This window comes from Ursus americanus, chromosome 1 (assembly GCF_024610735.1).
Source record: "Ursus americanus isolate L20-20 chromosome 1, mUrsAme1.1.p, whole genome shotgun sequence".
In the NCBI taxonomy this organism is placed as follows: domain Eukaryota; kingdom Metazoa; phylum Chordata; class Mammalia; order Carnivora; family Ursidae; genus Ursus; species Ursus americanus.
In genome coordinates, this window is record NC_142127.1 from 74,770,997 (window position 1) to 74,788,708 (window position 17,712).

Below are 17,712 nucleotides of genomic sequence, written 5' to 3' on the forward strand. Positions count from 1 at the left end.
TCTTCGAGTCTCATATTTTTATGAGCTCCTGTACATTCAAAATTAGTTTTTCTCCTGTTAATCTAGCTCATGTCACTTTAACTTAGACCAGCCAAAGAACCGACAAGGGAAGAAGGGAAAGGATTTACTCTCCTATACTACCAAATCAGTGCAATGAATCGCTTCCCTTTATTAAAATATTGACCAAAACTTATCTCAATGATTTAAAATGCATCCTCAGGAAACAGTATAATTTCTGACCTAAAGTTGATTTCCACAGGAAATAAATGCAGCTGTATCTAAGTGTAAACCAGTGACACCTAAACCCCTAAACTCTCAGGGACATGGTAAAAACTCAGAGCTCACATGGGTTGTCACAACAGTTTCCAATCATTCATTCATTAAACAAGTATTTATTAAATATCTACTATGGTTTCCAACCGTATGACATTCTGGAAAAGGCAAGACTGCAGAAGCAGTGAAGAGATCAGTAATTGTCAGGAGTTGGGAGGGAAGCAAAGAACGAATAGGTGAAGAGCAGAGGACTTTAGGGATTTAAAATGTATTCACAGAACTGAATAAACTCAGAGACCGTCGGATAAAGTTCATTTGCCATTTTGCATTTAAAACTAAGATGTAGGTAAGAGAGAGGAGTCTAAACATATTCCCGACTCTACTTCAGATGAACTGTCTGACCTTAGCACATGACATCTGGGGCCAAGCTCTGAGTGAATATCTCCCTCCCGAAAGTGCCTTGACCTTATTAGGGAACACCTGGGGTCATCTTCATCTATTCCTCACCCAAACTCCCTCCCACTTTCGGAAGATAACTCAGCCATATCTTTTTGAGGAGCGTCCTACATACCTTAGATGAATGTTTTCTTCTGTCAGAAGCTGTATGGTATATTTAAACTTTTCTTCAGCTTCGGCAAGCTTGATCTGGAACATTTTCTCCAGATTTCCCACTGTAGCTTTCTGAAGGAGACATACATTTTAATAGCTATCTTTCCCAAACCAGAGTCATCCAGAGCAGAGCTATATGGTAGAGCTGCACAGAGACCTGGATTCCTCTGCACAAACCCCAAGCCCACTCCAGCCAGGACTCACCTCTCTCTGAAGTTCCATCTGGGTTTGGTAGAGGGTTGTGTTAAGTGTTTCTAGGATAACAGCTTGTGTATTCAACTCTTCCTGCATGACCTGTGTAAGAAGACATTGTTTCAGGACAACATGACAATGTCTACCCATTTATTTTCTGCTGCAGGGCACCTGGACTAGAATGTGAAGCATCAACTTTAGCTACTCCTTCTCTTACACTGTTCAGTCACTTTACCCTGTTAATTCTATCTCCTCTATGTCTTGCCCAGCTCTACTCCCATCTGCAGACTCACTGTCACTGTCTCAGATCCAGCCCTCACCAGAGCTCGCACGGGTTGTCACAATAGCTACCAATCGCTCATTCATTAAACAAATATTTATTACTGGAAAAGGTAAAACTACAGAGACAATAAAAAGATGAGTGATTGCCAGGGGTTGGGAGGGGAAGCAAAGGATAAATAGGTGGAGGACAGAGGAGATTTAGGCAAAGAAACTACTCTGTATATTGCAATGGTACACGGCGTGCTGCATTTGATGTATTAAACAAAACCTATGTAGAATGTCTAACACCAAGAGTGAACCCTAAGGTTAACTATGGACTTAGTTAAAAGGGATGTATCAGTAATGGTTCATCAACTGTAACAAAAGTACCACATTAATGCAAGACGTTAATAATAGAGAGAATTATGTTTGTGGTGGGGGAAGATATGAGGAATCTCTCCACTTTCTACTTAATTTTTCAGTAAACCTAACATTGCTCTAAAAAAAATAGTCTTTTAATTAGAAAAAAAAACCCTCCTATTGTAGGCACCAAGAGTATCACAATGAACAAGAAAAATATAATCCCTACTCTTATGGATGTACATTCTAGTGAGGGGGATGTAAAAAATTTAATAAGAGTTAATAAAATATTACTTTACAATAATAAATTTAAAATAAACCAAGGATAAGATAGAAGACGCAGTGTAAGCGCAGGGAGGGGACAAATGGAAACTACGTCAGATAGATGCTGAGGAGACTATAAGAACGAACCAGATGGGTCTCTGCTTTCAGATGTCAGCTCTGTTTAACTCCTACATGTCCTCAGAGCTCTTCCTATGGGATAAGCATCCTCCCAAGATTTACAGACTAGAGAGGTACCATCACTTACTGCAACCACATTGTGTAAAGCACTGTACCAGCTCATTTAGCATTCTTTTATTCACTTATTCATTCAAAAAATCAATTGGTATTTACTGGATGTCTTGATGTGCCAGGCACTGTTCTAGAAACTGGAGATTAGTGGTAGAGAAAACAGACAAAATCTCTGTCTTCGTTGAGTTTATCAGGTTAGACAGTTATAATTCTGTATAGAAAAATACAACAGGGAAAAGGAAGTGTTGGGTGGGTTGTTAAGCCTTTAAACAGAATGGCCCCTCAGAAGCAGCATCTAAGCAAAGATCAGAAAGAGGTAAGGAAGTTAGACATGTGGATATCTGGGAAACCGCTTCCTTGGAAGAGAGAATGTCAAGGACAAAAACCTCAAAGTAGAGGATCCTGGTGTGTTAAAGAAACAGCAAGGAGTACAGTGCTACTGGGATAGCATGACGGAGGGAAAGACATAGAAGGAGATGAGGTTGAGGGAAAGGACCATGAGCATGGAGCAGGTAGAACGATCCCCAGGGTCCACACAGGACCGGGAATAGTTACATTCCCATGAGCCAGAGTACACAGAGTATTGGGTAGATGACTCAGAAGGGTATTATCTCTGTGTGTGTGGGAAGGGGAGGAACTAGCCTTAGACTAAAGACTGCTTTAATGCTGCCTAACAAAGCTTAAAGGTAAGGCTTGAAAATATCAAACTGTTTCTAAGTAACTCAATGGCATCCCAGAACAAAGTACAACCATATTTAAAGGAATACAAAGATATTCAGTACCCAACAAGGTAAACTTCACAATGGTGGGTGTCCAATAAAAAAATTACCAGGCATGCAAATAAGTGAGAAAATATGACCACAAATGAGGAACAAAATCAATTGATAGAAACAGATCCAGAAAGGAATGATAGAATTAGTAGACAAACCCAATAAAGCAGTTATTATAATACAGCAGTTATTATAATACAGTGGGTCTTCTTTGTTCCAAAGCCTATCCCTCTACCATGCAGGACATGGAGGTCTGTTTACCCAACAATGATGAAGCCTTGTCTAAGCTCTGAGATATCATTCCACGATTTTATAGTGGTTAGTCTTTTCCCAAACATGTCCATTCTGGATACAAGTTAAATTCTCTGTGAAAGAAGAACCACAAGGCAGTTCATGGGTTTGAAAAGTTTCCCTTTAGGCGTCTCCCACATGGAAGAGCCATAATTTTTGTCCCAGAAGAACAGAATTCTTTGAAGAAACTGTTGGACGTGAGGCACATTCAGAATTTTAAGGAGAGGCTTGGAAGTTAGAGTTCCCAGGGGCAGTATTATACTTTTTAGAGCTTAAAGGAAGAATTTGGTATTTCAGAAGTCAAGAGTCTTGTGGTTTGAGCCTTACTAGAAATGGGAGGCATTTGACACTGAAGATCACACAGCATATTGCTTATATATTTCTTCAAATCGCTCTAAAAAGACTCTAAGGGCTTTGTTTTACAGATAACTCTGTATTATAGTTCTAAAGTTCTTTTTGACCCATTGAATCTGGCAAACTCAGCTTTAGGTCTCCCCCCTCCACCCTCCTTTTTTTTGGTTTTGGAAAATTACCATAGATTCCATTTTATTGAGAGTATATAATTTTATTGATGCATTTGTAAGATGCTAATTCCACAGGAACAATGAAAAAACTTACCTGGTTGTTCTTTCTCAGCTCCTCTAATTGTAAGGTATCCTTTTCATGTTGTTTCAATAGCTCCTAAAAATAATTTTTTTGGAAAGGATCAGCACTGGGGTTTCTAGTACTTCTTTCAGAGAATTAAGAAAGCCAGAATAGGATTCTGGAATATCATATTCACCAAAGTTTAGATATTGGTATAATGAAACACACATTGTAAGCTAATGAAATGACATGTTGAAGTTAAATTTTGAACATCTTACTTATGTGCAACCGTGGCAAGGTTACTACTGTTGAATATTGTTAATATTGTTGAATATTCTGCTCTGCCCCAGATTGATCTTTATATTCAGTACAATCCCAGTCAGAACACTTTCTTGACAAACTAATTCTGAAATTTATATAGAAATGTAAGTGATACAGAAGAGCTAAAGTAACCTTGAAAAACAAGAGCAAAACCAGATTTTTACTCCCTGATTTCAAGCTACAGTAACTGAGACAATGGTTGTCTTGGCCTAGGTATGGACAAATAGTTCGAGGGGACAGAATGGAACAACTAGATATTTATACAGAAAAAAATGACCTATGACCTCTACCTCACTCCATACATAAAAATTATTCAAAATGGATCACAGAGGGGCACCTGGGTGGCTCCATTAGTTAAGCGTCTGCCTTCGGCTCAGGTCATCATCCCAGGGTCCTGGGATCAAGCCCCATGTTGTGCTCCCTGCTCAGCGGGGAGTCTGCTTGTCTCTCTTCCTTTGCCCCTCCCTCCACTCAGGCACTCTCTCAAATAAATAAAGTAAAACCTTAAGAACAAAACAAAACAAAATGTATCATAAAATCATAAAAACTGAAATTACAAAGCTTTTTTAAAAATAGAAGTTCTTTGTATCCTTGGACTAGGCAACAATTTCATAGAAAGGACACAAAAAGCTGTGACTTTCCTGTAAAAAAGAAAGAAATCCATAATTTGGTTTTCATCAAAATAAAAAACTTCTGCACATCAAAAGATAATAGAAGCAAAATGAGAAGGCAAACCACAGGCTAGGAGACAGTGTCTGTAACACATGCATCTGGCAAAGAACTCTTATCCACATTATACAAAGCACTCCTACATACCGATAATAAAAAGATAAACAACCCAAGTTTTTTCAAATGATAAAAGACTTGAACCAGCATTTCACAAAAGAAGACATATAAATTGTCTGATAAGCATATTAAAAAATTGCCCAACATAATTAGTCAGTCACCAGGGAAACTAAAACTATAATGGAATATCACTTCATACCCATTGGAAGGGTCAAAATAAAAAGGATGCTAATACTGGCTGCTGATGGTGTGGAGCAAATGGAATTCTTTTTTTTTTTTTTTAAAGATTTTATTTATTTATTCGACAGAGATAGAGACAGCCAGCGAGAGAGGGAACACAAGCAGGGGGAGTGGGAGAGGAAGAAGCAGGCTCATAGTGGAAGAGCCTGATGTGGGGCTCGATCCTAGAACGCCGGGATCACGCCCTGAGCCGAAGGCAGACGCTTAACCGCTGTGCCACCCAGGCGCCCCAGCAAATGGAATTCTGATATGTTTAAGATGCAAGAGTAAAATGGCACAACTACTGTGGAAAATGGCCTGGCAATTTCTTATAACTACCCTTGAAGCCAATAATAACACTGTTAGGTATACACCCAAAGGAAATGAAAAATTGTGTCTACAGAAATACCTGTATGAGAGTGTTTACAAAACCTTTATAAAATAGGGAGGACAACAAATGGAAACAACCGAAACCTCCAAAAACAGGAAAATGGTAAACACATTGTGGAATAGCCCTACAAAGGAGTACTAATGGGCAATAAAAAGTAAGAAATTACTGATACAAACAACAGATGGATAAATTTCACAGACATTGTGTTGAGGAAAAAGAAGCTATGTACAAAAGAGCATATACTGCATGATTCCATTTTTATGAAGCTTAAAAACAGGTAAAACCAATCTATGGTGGTAGGAATCAAAATGGCGGTTGTCTTGGGGGCAAGTTTTGAAGGAGAGAGGGCTTAACTGGAAAGGACTACGAGAGTGATTTCTGGGTTGATAAAATGCACTAGACCTTTACTTGGGTGTTGGTTACATGGACGTGTACATCTGACAAAGCTCATCAAACCATATACTTACGATCTGGGCACTTTGTTAAGTGTAAACTATACTTTCATGAGAGAGACCGAGAGAGAGTGAGAGAGAGAAAGCAGCATTTGCAGATTTATAGTCAGCCTCACTGGAGAGAAAACAGGAGAAAGGAAAGGCTGCGTGCAGGTGAGGAAATCTCTCCCCACCAGAGGAATTGCTCCTTCTTATTGAGACGTCTGAGCTCCCCAGGCCCCGGAAGCACTAGCCACACTGCATAGCAGGCCCCGTATCCTCATTACTGTTTTGCTCAGTTACAGTGAATGCAAGAAATGGGCTTTGATTAGTGAAATTAGTGGCTTTTTAATTACCTTGTTGGTGGGAAATGGACTTATAAAAATGGAATATTCAAGGTGGATATTATTTTAAAGGCACGGTCCACTTTGCAGAAAAAGAGTACAGGGATCTTACAAAACCCGTAGGCTGCGCATTCAGGAACGGCGTCTAAGGCTTGACCCCTAGATGGTCCTGTGTCTGCTCAGGAGGCGCTCTGGCTGCCTGAGGCTCACTCCAGGAGGTGCAGAATCCTCCCTGGTCATGCCTTTGCAAATACCTCCGATGCATCTTTCAGGAACCTGAAAGCTCAGAGAGCCGGTGGAATAACCGCGTGGGGCCTGCTCGCTACCGTAGGTTTGTTCCGTCAGCGTCCGCAGGCCCGAGACCTGCTTTCACGACGCCCTGCTAGCAGCGTCAAGGTGGCGAGGCAGTGATGGGCGGGACTGGCTCAGCCTCACCCCCTCTGACTCTGAGGTAGCTCCCCTTATTTTCTCAGAGCTGTCCATGACCAAACTCGCGAAGCTCCGTTTGCTCCACTGCCCTTTCTCTTCAGCTCCGGTCAAGGATGTACAAGACCGTTGAGACTGGGGTTTTGGCAAAATAGGGAATTTCGGGTTCTGTATGTGTTTAGCTTCTGTTATTCCCCGTTAATTCAAATTTTCATTCCACCACAACCCTGTGGTGAGACCGTGTAGACAAGGACAGCAAGACGGCCAGGCCGCTGGCAAGCTGGGAAAGGAGGGGTATGCCCATAAAGACAGCGGCGCCCCTGGGAACCGGACGTCTCACCGAGGCTGTACCTTCCACCCCTCATGTGCTTCGGGCCTACGTTACCTCCTTCTCTCGACTGAAGTTCTCAAAGATGGCACTGTACGAGTCATTTATTTTCTTCTTTTCTTCTATGGACTCTAACTCGAACTTTTTTGTCATTTTATGTTCTGTGGAGGTGAGAAGAAATTACATGTATGAGTGAATGTGGGGAAAGCAGATGCAGAGAGAAACTCAGGATGTCTGAAGATAATAGAAATTCTGGACCGGGTCAAACTCAAGGTCCTCTCAGCCTGGCCTTTGGCCTCTGACGCTCACCCAGAGATGCTTGAGAGTCAGGAGAACGTGGTGGTGATTTTCGGGGGTGTCAGCTGTAAGGGATTTACCCCAATGTCTCGGAGTTTTCTGTGTATGTATGATTTAGTTTAGATCTGTTGTTTATTATTTTGTCCCTTCCTGCTGAAGTAACCGCTATGCTTTCTTTGATGTCCTTACCTTAAAATACAGATCTTGGCTAATGCGACTTCTTCAGCAATAACCTTTATTCTGTACTTAGCCCCGGGGTAGAGATAGGCTTAAACAATTTCTGGCTCAGGGGAGCTTGCTAACAGAGGCCCAATACTAAACAGGGGGTAGTAGGGGGTAGAAGGAAGGGGTAAGGGGGCTGACACAAATTTCTCCTGCGGCCTCAGGGTGCTGGGGATGGATAGGCAGACAACTCTAGGCTCACAGGACAGGTCTGGGCTAAGCCACACTATGCGTCTGCTTTTTCAAAACCGAATGTAACATCTTAACTTAGATCTTGACAACATGGAAGGAGTAGAGTGTGGGTAGCTAGAAGTCTGGAAGGAGATAGGGTCATGCTACACCAGGATCCGGGGTAAAGCCTCAAACAGGTGCAGCTCCTCATTCCTTCCCTCAGCCTCAATGCCAGGGTCTTCACACGGCCTTCTGGCAGTCAGAGTCCCCACTGGGGTCAGAATGGCCCCGAGGATTAACTTTCCAGGGGGGTTCTGCATTTAAATTAGTACTTTGTTGAAATCAACCAAATCTGATACAAATTGGGTTGAGGTAGGATGTGGTATAGGTTTGTAGAGGCCCCACTCCCACCTCAACCAGTCCTCTAGGACAGGGAGCAGTCTCCCCATAAATTCCTCTCTCCTTTTTCTATTTATGAAGATGCTCGGTGGGGCTAGAAGGCTCATCTATAAATCACTTTCTCTGATCCAAACTCTGTGTTAGGTGTTGGAGCTATTAAAAATATATAGTAATAGATACATGTATCAAATCTTCATGTTGTACATTTTAAACATATGCAATGTTATATGTCAATTGAATCTCAAAAATTGAGATCCTTTTTGGGGGGGATGTGGGAATCCAGAGGCTCTCAGTATAATTGATTGTGTTCCCCTTCTCCCAACAAGTGAATATTTGAAATTCTAATTCAAGAACATCTTTTCTGGAACTTCGGGGTCACTGGTACCCAGGTAACAAGTGAACACTTCTACAGATGTCCCAGCGCTGTTCCAGCCCGTGATGGCCAAACTTGAAACAAGTGAGCTTTGGAAGATACAGGCTCAGACCCGCAAGTGGCTGAACTTTATAAAGACTGCATCTTGTTGTCACTTTCTTGAAAACTCCATGCACCTTTGATTCAGGAGACCAGCCATGTGGCCGTCCCCCTTAGTGAATCCAAGGCTGCCTTTCTCAAGTTGAGACCAAACTTAACGGCAGGTTTTTCTGGTGCACGTGCCATCAAAAAGACAGAAGTTTCTGTACTCACTTTGCTGTAGCAGGATCTTTTCCCGCTCCAACTTCTCCTCCTTCTCCCATTCTGCCTTCTTCTTCAACCACTTGTCCTCCATTTCATCATAAATGCTGTCCTGCGGAGGCACAAAGGCACCATGAAGAAAAGGGTCCTGAAAAAGGCTGCACATGGGCTCCCAGCATAGCACGGGGCCCTTTGCAGCTTCCCTCACCTGGAAAGCTTGCTAGGAGTCCCTCTATGGGTGGCCAATGCTAGCCCAGCCCGCCTGTGAGCCTGCAGAACCCTCAGAGTCAAGCGCAAGCTCTGCATGGTGTTTGTCCCACTGGAACTGGGTTTTCCTTGAAAACAGGATTCTTCTGTCGAAGGTTCACATGTCAGCTACCTCTGAATCATGAATCACTCATCAGTAGCTCATGAAGAAACAAGGGAAATGCCTAGTAGTTAATTTGAAGACTTAGAAAACAATGGTATTTTTTTCAGAGTGTGTTTATTTTTCCTCAGCAAATCTAACTTCCTTTGTGGTTGAGGTTAAATAAGCCTAACCCAGTTAAATAAGCCAGTCCTATTGGTTGGCTCAGTCTTCACGGGAGTGGGACGTCAGGAGGAAGAAGGCCTAGCACCTGGATGTTGCCAGTAAGGTCTCAGGACTCTGACCTCCCTTTTTTTTCCAGGTTAGCGGTACATTCACACTGGGGCTAGGCATCAGAGCTCATTTGTAATTATTTGTGGCCATTTAGATAAAGGTTCTGTCATCATTTTCAAGACTGGTGAGCAGCTCAGTTTCCATAGAGGTTAAACTCTCTGGAGAGGTCCAGACTGAAGCAAACATAAGGCATACATCGGAAATTGAGGCATCAACCTGATGCTTCTCTTAGGCTTTGCTCTATGGTGCCTTCCCGGACCATAACAAGACGCATCTTGAAAAACAAGTTTTCTATAGAAGCTCAAAAGTGAAACTGTGAATGGTAAATAGAATTTCAGAGGTGGTGCTGGTGCTTATCGTGGTTTTCTCCTTTTATAGCGTGGTTAACTGTCCTTATTTGTTTGAGACTAAGCTGTGTCCCAGGTTGCTGAACTTTCTGTGCTAAAATCTGGAAAGTCCCCGGCAAACCATGACCAGTTGGTCACAATAGAATAGGGGTTTGCTGCCTCAGCCTATCCTGTCTGCTCCTCACCTCTTCACTCTCTCATCCTCCTAGGAAGAAATCATGGCCTGCTTCCCCTGGGGTCCCTCAGATTAGCTGATTTAAATGAATGAGTTATATTTTGAGATAGCTAGAGCACCCCATGCTCTGCTTGTGGGGGAGTCTTTTTGGATGGCAATTTGGCCAAATGTATCAAAGGCCTTGTAAAATGTTTATCCCTTTTGACCCAGCACTCTACTAAAATCAAAGCTGTTACAAAGTACAAACACTAAGAGCATTGTCTTGGGCTGGTAATAATTCTTTCTTTTTTGTTGTTGTTGTAGTTGGTTTTTGTATTTCCATTTTCTAATAAACAATGAGCAGGTATGACTTTCGTAATTACAAACATATTTTTCAATGGGCTTCTTTAGGGTCTGAGAGACTGCTTGTCACACATGGAAACCACCACAGTCCACAGTTCACTCTTCTCCCTGGGTGTACTCAGTGTCACCTAGGTCCAAGGATGCTGGGAATCTCAGGACATGATTTTCTGGGCAAGAGTTCTGGACCTAGCTTGCTGTCATCAGCCAGGAATGAGCCTTGCCTCTCTTACTCTCATAATCCACCAAGGAGCTCTGAATCTCACCTGATACAGATGAAACATATTCTTCAAATACTTATATTCCTTTCCCATCTCATCTGGACAAAAGGAAAACAACAGGGTCATCGTTATTCCTCTGAAATGCATGTTTTCAAAGTCAAGTATGAGCTCTCTTATATAGCTTCTCCACCTCAAACTCATCCTCTACGCGTTAAAACCATCTTGTACCTAGGAACCACTCTGGAAGCTTATTAGAAATCCAGATGCCTGACCTGCCCAGCCCCCACCCCCTACCCCCACCCCTGCCAAACCTACTGAATTGAGGTCTCAGAGGAGAGGCGCACTATCGGTGGATAATATGCCCTCAGGTGGTACTGATACACACCAACGTGAGAACTAATCCCCGGGGGTAAACCTACAACTGTGGGGAAAAGAGGAGCAAAGCCTTGCAGTATGCACCTGCTTCTCTCTTTTTAAAATAATGTTTCCTAGTGTACACTGATTTTGAAAATGATAAATGTTCTCTTTAGAAAATTGGAAAATCAGCAAGCTATAAATACTGTCTTTTAAAAATGTAAGGCAAAGTAAAGAGAAGATTATAGAATTTCTCCTTCTCCCTGTGGAGATTCGTCTATAACTTCAGAATTCTGAAGGATACACACTTTGCCCTTCCCGAGGGGTCATAAATAATGGGATAAATGGCCAATACAACCCTTATGTATTATATGGCCGTACAAACTATAGTGTGTCCATTAAAATATAATGAAACACCAGCATTTTACAGGTGAGGTAACTTGCTGAATTATAATAGTATATTTATAGAATTAAAAATATAATTTAAAAAGTGCTTTCACATTCCTATCTCTCTGATGAAGACAGGTATTATTGTCCTCAATTCTTAGATGGGATAAATGCGATTAAGGGACTTGCTCAAATCCCAATACTTGGCCACAGGCCAGTCTATCTCCTCGGCGTAGGAAGGACATTGGTGACATGGTTTCCGTCTTTCCAGTTTCATTCTCAGTCACTGCCCCTCCCTGAGCTTTAGGAGGACATCTGGAAAACCCAGCCACAGCCCAGCCACGGCCATGGTCAGCCTCTGGCCCTTCACCAGGGTCATTCTCCCCAGTCCAGACAGTACCTAGTTTTTCTTGGGCAGCCAGCTTCTCTGCCTTCAATGATGATTTGTAGTTGTTCTCCAACTGACTGAGCTCTGCTGTGTGAGCCTCTTTGAGCTCCCTGTGTGACCCGGGGAAAAGGCTATAATCATCGATCAGTGAGAAGAAGTCCAGAGCTGAGGTGTTACACTCAGCGGATCCCAACTTTCCTCCCTCATACAGGAAGCGGTGGGCAGTCTGCAGGGCCCTTGCTTACTGACGCAGTTCTGGCATTCACTCAGAAAAACGTGAGACCACCAGTTTTTACTAACCATTATTTTGAATGGAGCCAGTGGGGGTCATGACTCCCTGCGAACAGCACAGTCTTTGCTTAGTGCTGTCTTGGGAAACTGTGGGCTGTATTAGTATCCAGGATAATTTTAGAGCCCAAGGTCTCTCTCTCTCTCTCTTTTTAAAAAAGATTTATTTATTCATTGGGGGGAGGGGCAGTGGGAGAGGGAGAGAGAGAATCCCAAGTAGACTCCCCACCGAATACAGAGCCAGGTGCAGGACTCAATCCCACCACCCCAAGAGCATGACCCCAACCGAAAGCAAGAGTCAGTCGCTTAACTGACTGAGCCACCCAGGTGCCCCAAGCCCAAGGTCTCTTTAACCTCCATTCCAGGAGGCAGAAGCTGGCAGGGTTCCAGATGAGTGTGAGAGTGAAAGGCTATTTGAGCTGTCAAGCCAAGAGGAGACATGGAGGAAGATTAAATGCATATTAGTAAGTGACCAAAGCCAATCCATAAAGCCAACATACTGTACAATTCCAGCTGTAAGACATTCTGGAAAAAGTACAGCAATAGAGACAGTAAAAAAAATCAGTGGTGGCCAGGGGCTAGTGGGGAGGGAGGGGTGCATGGGCAGACCACAGAGGATCTTTAGGGTGGTGAAACTACTCTGTATGATCTGATAACGGTGGACACTGGCATTACACATTTGTGAAAACCCATAGAATATACAACACCAAGAGTGAACCCTAATGTAAACTAGGGACTTCGGGTGATAATGATGTGTCAACGTAGGTTCATCAGTTGTGACAAGCGCACCACAGAGGTGTAGGGAGATTACTCAGCTTGTGGGGTGCGGGCTCAGGCTGTCTGTGGGAATTCTTTGTACTTTATGCTCTATTTTAATATAAACCCAAAACTGCTCTAAGAAATATAATGAAATCTATTATAAAACAAACAAGTTACTTATTATTTTTGGAAAGCAAGTGTATGACTCAACCATGCATACTTCTCTCCACTGGGACTTCTGAGGCGGCTCTGGTGCCCAGCACGTGGGGGCTCCACGGGGTTCCACACCCACAAGACAATACACCTCCCTTTACTTTCCCTCGGCTTGTCTTTGTGGCTCTGGCTTCTGCCCCCCCATACCTTCTTCCCATTCTGCCCACGTCCTGGCAGTAGCCAAGCAGAGTAGAGATGACAGGACAAAAAAATTAATAAATAAAAGAGGAAGAGAAAGAGGGGCAGGAAGTAGAGAGGCAGGGGAAATGGGAGGGGTGCCCGGGCTGAGAACAACAGTTGTTTACCAAGAAGCCTCAGAGAACACAAAATGGCTCTCCTCAGCAATCAACAAAAAGGAGATTAAAATTGAAAGGAAGTGATTGGAAGAGAAAGTGCAACACCAGGAACAGCCCTCCCTGTGTTACTTTTTGGTGGCTTCAAAGCAAACCATCCTGCCCATTTCCCCCGCTTCTGCCCACCCAGCTCCATCTGGCACTGTCTGAAATGCCAGTGAACTGAAATCCCTCAAGGAAGCTGGAGCCTTAGGGCCTTCAGCACAAAGGGCTCGGGGCAGAAAGCATACCTGTTCTTGTTTTCAAAGTTCTCCTGCATCTCAGCACAGCGGAGAGCCATTTCATCGGAGAGCTAGAAACAAGGCCCGCATTAACAACATAGGATGGACGACCCCACTGCCACGTGACGCGCCATTTCTGAGAAGCCTTCCCACTCACGGGGTATCCTGCCCCTCTGTCCCTCCTGCTTGTATTGGGCAGTCCCAGAGAGCCCATCACTACTGAAAGGCAGGCCTGCTGGGAAGTCGACTTTCACAAGTGGGTCTCAATAACCACAGGCAAGTGGGGTGCGGGAGAGGCTGTTTTTGAGCATTGCTTCGGTTTATCACTCCAGCCCAGGCTGGCAGGCACCCCTGCTTGAGGTGCAGAAGTAGAGACTGTGATAGAACAGATGGTAAAATCTAAAGGAAGTGTCACCCAAATCCCCAGAAAACAGGGAGAGCTCAGGCTGACACTGGCAGATTCCGAAGTGGCCTTTGGCAACTTTCACAGCAGCAGGAAGTGGGTACTGAAGGCTTCTGGGCAGCTTTTGGACCACCGTGGGGGCATTCATGGCACTGTTGCCATGGAGAGGAGCCTTAGCAACCTCTGAGGTTTAGCCACAGCAAGCCCCAGGGGAGATGGCCGGCACCCCCCACGGTGTGGAGAGTTTAGTGGCAATGAACACACCAGAGCACCTGAAGAACTCCTGGAAGTTGAGTTCGCTCCCATGAGTAAAGGGCTGGGCCTCTTGCCTAGAACAGAGCAGCTGATCTGAAAAAGCTGGTCTTCCCCTCACCCATAGCGATGTCACCTAACTCAAGGATCACTTACCAATTTCTGGGCAGACTGATGGTCTCTGTTCATCTGCTCAATGATCACGGTCAGCTCTGAGATCTGCTCTTCTAGGTCCATAATGATATCAGTCCTACAGGACAAATCATCCTTCCAACATTCACAGAGTTTCCATTCCGTGCTGGTCAGGCACCTCCCCGTATGTGACTGTCTCTGGCCTGGTGAGAGCCAGGCCATATTCTCACTGGCTGCATCATCATGGGGTTGGGGGCAGGGGTGGAAGGGTAGTCTGGAAGAGGGAGTTGGGCAGCAGGGTGGTGGAGCCTCAGACCCAGCCCTTTTGGGTAAGCTAGCCTGAAGTTGGGGGGAGTGGACAGTCGGGTGGAGGAGTGGATTGGTTAGCTGTTGAATAGAAAGGAAAATGCCAGAAATCTGTGAGGGTTGGACCTTGATTCAGTAATGACAGTTGAAATGGAGGGGGAAGAATTCAGAGCATTGGGAAATGGGAAGGTGGGGGATGCGATTGATGCTGACAGTGAATCATAGACAAGGAAGGGTGCAGACACAGGACGAAGAGGGGATTTCGGAGCACAGCTTTCAGAATAGATAACGATGTTGTGTGTTTCTGGGTCGGAAGCCGCCACGATGGCTGTAAGTTATTTGGCTCCCTTTGGTTGAGCCGGAGTAGACAGGACAATGGGTGGTGCTGTGTCCAGTGCAGCAGAGATGAGGTCCTCCCCTCAAGCGGGGTGAGGAAACAAGACAGAGGATATAGGAGGAGACAGGGAGTGAGAGACACGAATGAGAGATCTAGGAGGTAGAATGGAAAAGGATGTGGGAACTGACTTTACATGGCATTGGAGGATTGAGCGGGTAGGGCCTGAATGAAGACAGGCTGGCCCTGGGGTGGACTCAACCAGCGTCTTTCACACTGTGCCTCCCAGAGGCATGAACTGAGTGATATCTTTGGGCATCATGGGAAAGAGATGCATCTCAGCCCCCTAGAAACCCTGACTTGACTCTTACTTTTCACCTTCCAAATTCAGACTATTTTATGAATATTTCGTCTGTCCTCACTCTAGGATCACTTGCTTTCCTTTAGTACAAACTACACGACACCCAGTCATTTCCCGGATCAGCTTCCTGATGTGAACTTCATCCTGTCTCGAATGGGACCGCGCAGAGGGGTGGGCATGGAGAGGAGCTCACAGGGATGAGGAGTGAAGTGGCCTTGCAGTACCTTCAGAACAGGGACTCGGCGGACTGGGCAAGGAATAGGAGCTTCTCCTTGAGGCCAGGCCAAGCCCAGCAGGGATAGCTCTAGGAGCTGGATATATAGGTCCAAGGATATTACCTGGAAATTCTGATTCTGTCCATGATCTCTGATTTCGACCGCTTTTTCTTGTCAAACATTTCATCTCCCAAGGTGACGGAAATCTGCTCCCTATTTCGAATGAGGCGATAGCCAGGTGACACATTTATCACTTCCTGGGCATCAAGGCGGAAGATGAGATAATATTGCAGGCTTGGAGTGCCGAGATTCCTCCAAACCCTCCACTAGAGCGCTACTCACATCTTAAACAAGAGACATGAGGTGGGATTCCAGAGCCCACGTCCCTCCCGTGCCCTTCCCCAGATACCACCCGCCCTCATACGTCCGGCCCAGATGTCTTCCTGGGATCCGGTTGCAAGATTCAGCGGTTCGTGGATGTCCCCAGAGATCCCCCACACTCAACACGTGCAAACCCTAGCTACTGGCGCCCCACTCGGCGCTCTGCCCCAAGCCCTGTGCCTCGTCTGCGTTCTCCACTCGGCCAGAGGCCAGGAGGCAGTCGGGTGCCATGGATATGGCTCAGTTTTTGGAACTAGACAGGCCTGTGTTCAAATCCTGGCTCTGCTCCCAACCACAGTTATTCCACATCTGTGTGCCTCAGTTTCCTCATCAGAAAAGGAGGATAATAACTCTTCCTCCAGGGACTTTTGTGAGAAAAACCAAAATAACATGAGATAATGTCAAGGACAGTCAGGAAAACAAACAAACATGCCTTTTTTAGTCAGTTCTTCCTCTGTTCCCCACTAGAACAAAGTCAGGAATCTGGCAGGGTTCCCAGCCGGCGGGGACCAGGATAAGATGGTACCTTCTCGAGTTGTGCCGGACAGCCCTAGGCACCACGAGCCCTGACATTGTTATCTCCTAAATGTATCCCAACTTCCTCTTCTCGTCCTATACTCTTGGCCCTGGCACAGCCCGAGGCCACCTTCATCTTCTCTTTGGCTTTGGCCAGGCCTTCCCAGTGGGCCTCTCTGCCTTCACTCCGGCTCCCTTAATGTTCATCACCCTCTCCATCTGGAGGGCAATTACGTTTCTGTTTGTTTATTATTTTTTCCTATTAAGGAACTGCATGATTTTTGTTTAAGGGGAAAAAACAAGGAAAATAGATAAAAACAGGACGTAGTAAAAAGCATCAATAGTATCCCATCAGATAATGTTTGTTTCTAGAATGTGAATCTTACCTGGTGCTGGGCCTATGTTAGACCTGTGAAGGCTCCCAGACACCAGAAGGATTAGCCCAAATTCCTTGCAACTATCGAGATCCTTCTGGGCTTAGTCCCCATCTCTTTCTCCAGCAGGGTCCAGGCCCCACTCCCCTCGAGTGCCCTGATGCCCCCTCCCCCCCGCATGTGTGGGCTCCCATGTGTGGCAGCGGGATTCTGATGTGTGGGCATGAGCTGGACCCTAGCCTGGACCGGTTGTTGGTGTCTGGTTTCCCTGGCACACTCTCCTTGCCCTACACAAGGCAGTCGAGAGTGGTAATGAGATGCCCTCTCTTGGGTCTGGCTGAGCTGAGTTCCAGTCCTTTTCTGCCGCTTACCAGCTATGTCATATGCAATAATCACAGCCCCTCCTCAGAGGATCATTGCAAAGATTCAATGAGGTAGGTACGTGTAAAAGGCCGATGCCCGCACACAGCAGGCACTCAGTAAATGTTAGTCCCACTGCCCTCTTGGTGTTTTTACTCACATTAGGTAATGTGTTGCTCTCCTCTTGTTTTCCTAAATGAACTGTCACTCTGCAAGAGAAAGGCTTGATCAGAAAGCCCCCAGGGAGCAAGGAAAAGGTCAAAGCTTAGAAGCTACACCCAGATCCCACCGCTCATCTGTAAAAAGTGACAGTACCAGGACGATTTCTGAGGCCCCTTTCAGGTCTCAAAAGGTTCTCTCAGGGACTAGGGAATGTTCGATGGTCAAGGGATCATCGGTATACACATTGTGACCCCAAGGCAGGTAGTAAACGAGTGGGGACTTGACTAGTCATGCCTATTAGAACCACTCCTAGAATAAGAGCCAGGAGACTTTGCGTGAGATCCACAAGGCTCCCATGGTGCATGATCT

The 17,712-nt window shown here is 45.0% G+C and overlaps 1 protein-coding gene across 3 annotated transcripts in view; it reads right to left on the reverse strand.

Moving 5' to 3' along the window:
- FLACC1 (flagellum associated containing coiled-coil domains 1) overlaps window positions 1-17,712 on the reverse strand; it is a 34,457-nt gene that overhangs the window by 2,641 nt on the left and 14,104 nt on the right. For all 3 annotated transcript variants that reach the window (XM_045806490.2, XM_087862658.1, XM_087862652.1), the window contains 11 exons: window positions 17,342-17,390; window positions 15,674-15,807; window positions 14,359-14,452; window positions 13,557-13,618; window positions 11,726-11,823; window positions 10,630-10,682; window positions 8,875-8,974; window positions 7,158-7,261; window positions 3,888-3,950; window positions 1,087-1,176; window positions 845-954 (listed from right to left, as the gene is read on the reverse strand). In XM_045806490.2, the coding sequence (XP_045662446.2) occupies window positions 845-954; window positions 1,087-1,176; window positions 3,888-3,950; window positions 7,158-7,261; window positions 8,875-8,974; window positions 10,630-10,682; window positions 11,726-11,823; window positions 13,557-13,618; window positions 14,359-14,452; window positions 15,674-15,807; window positions 17,342-17,390 (957 nt within the window). The remainder of the gene's footprint in view (window positions 1-844; window positions 955-1,086; window positions 1,177-3,887; window positions 3,951-7,157; window positions 7,262-8,874; window positions 8,975-10,629; window positions 10,683-11,725; window positions 11,824-13,556; window positions 13,619-14,358; window positions 14,453-15,673; window positions 15,808-17,341; window positions 17,391-17,712) is intronic.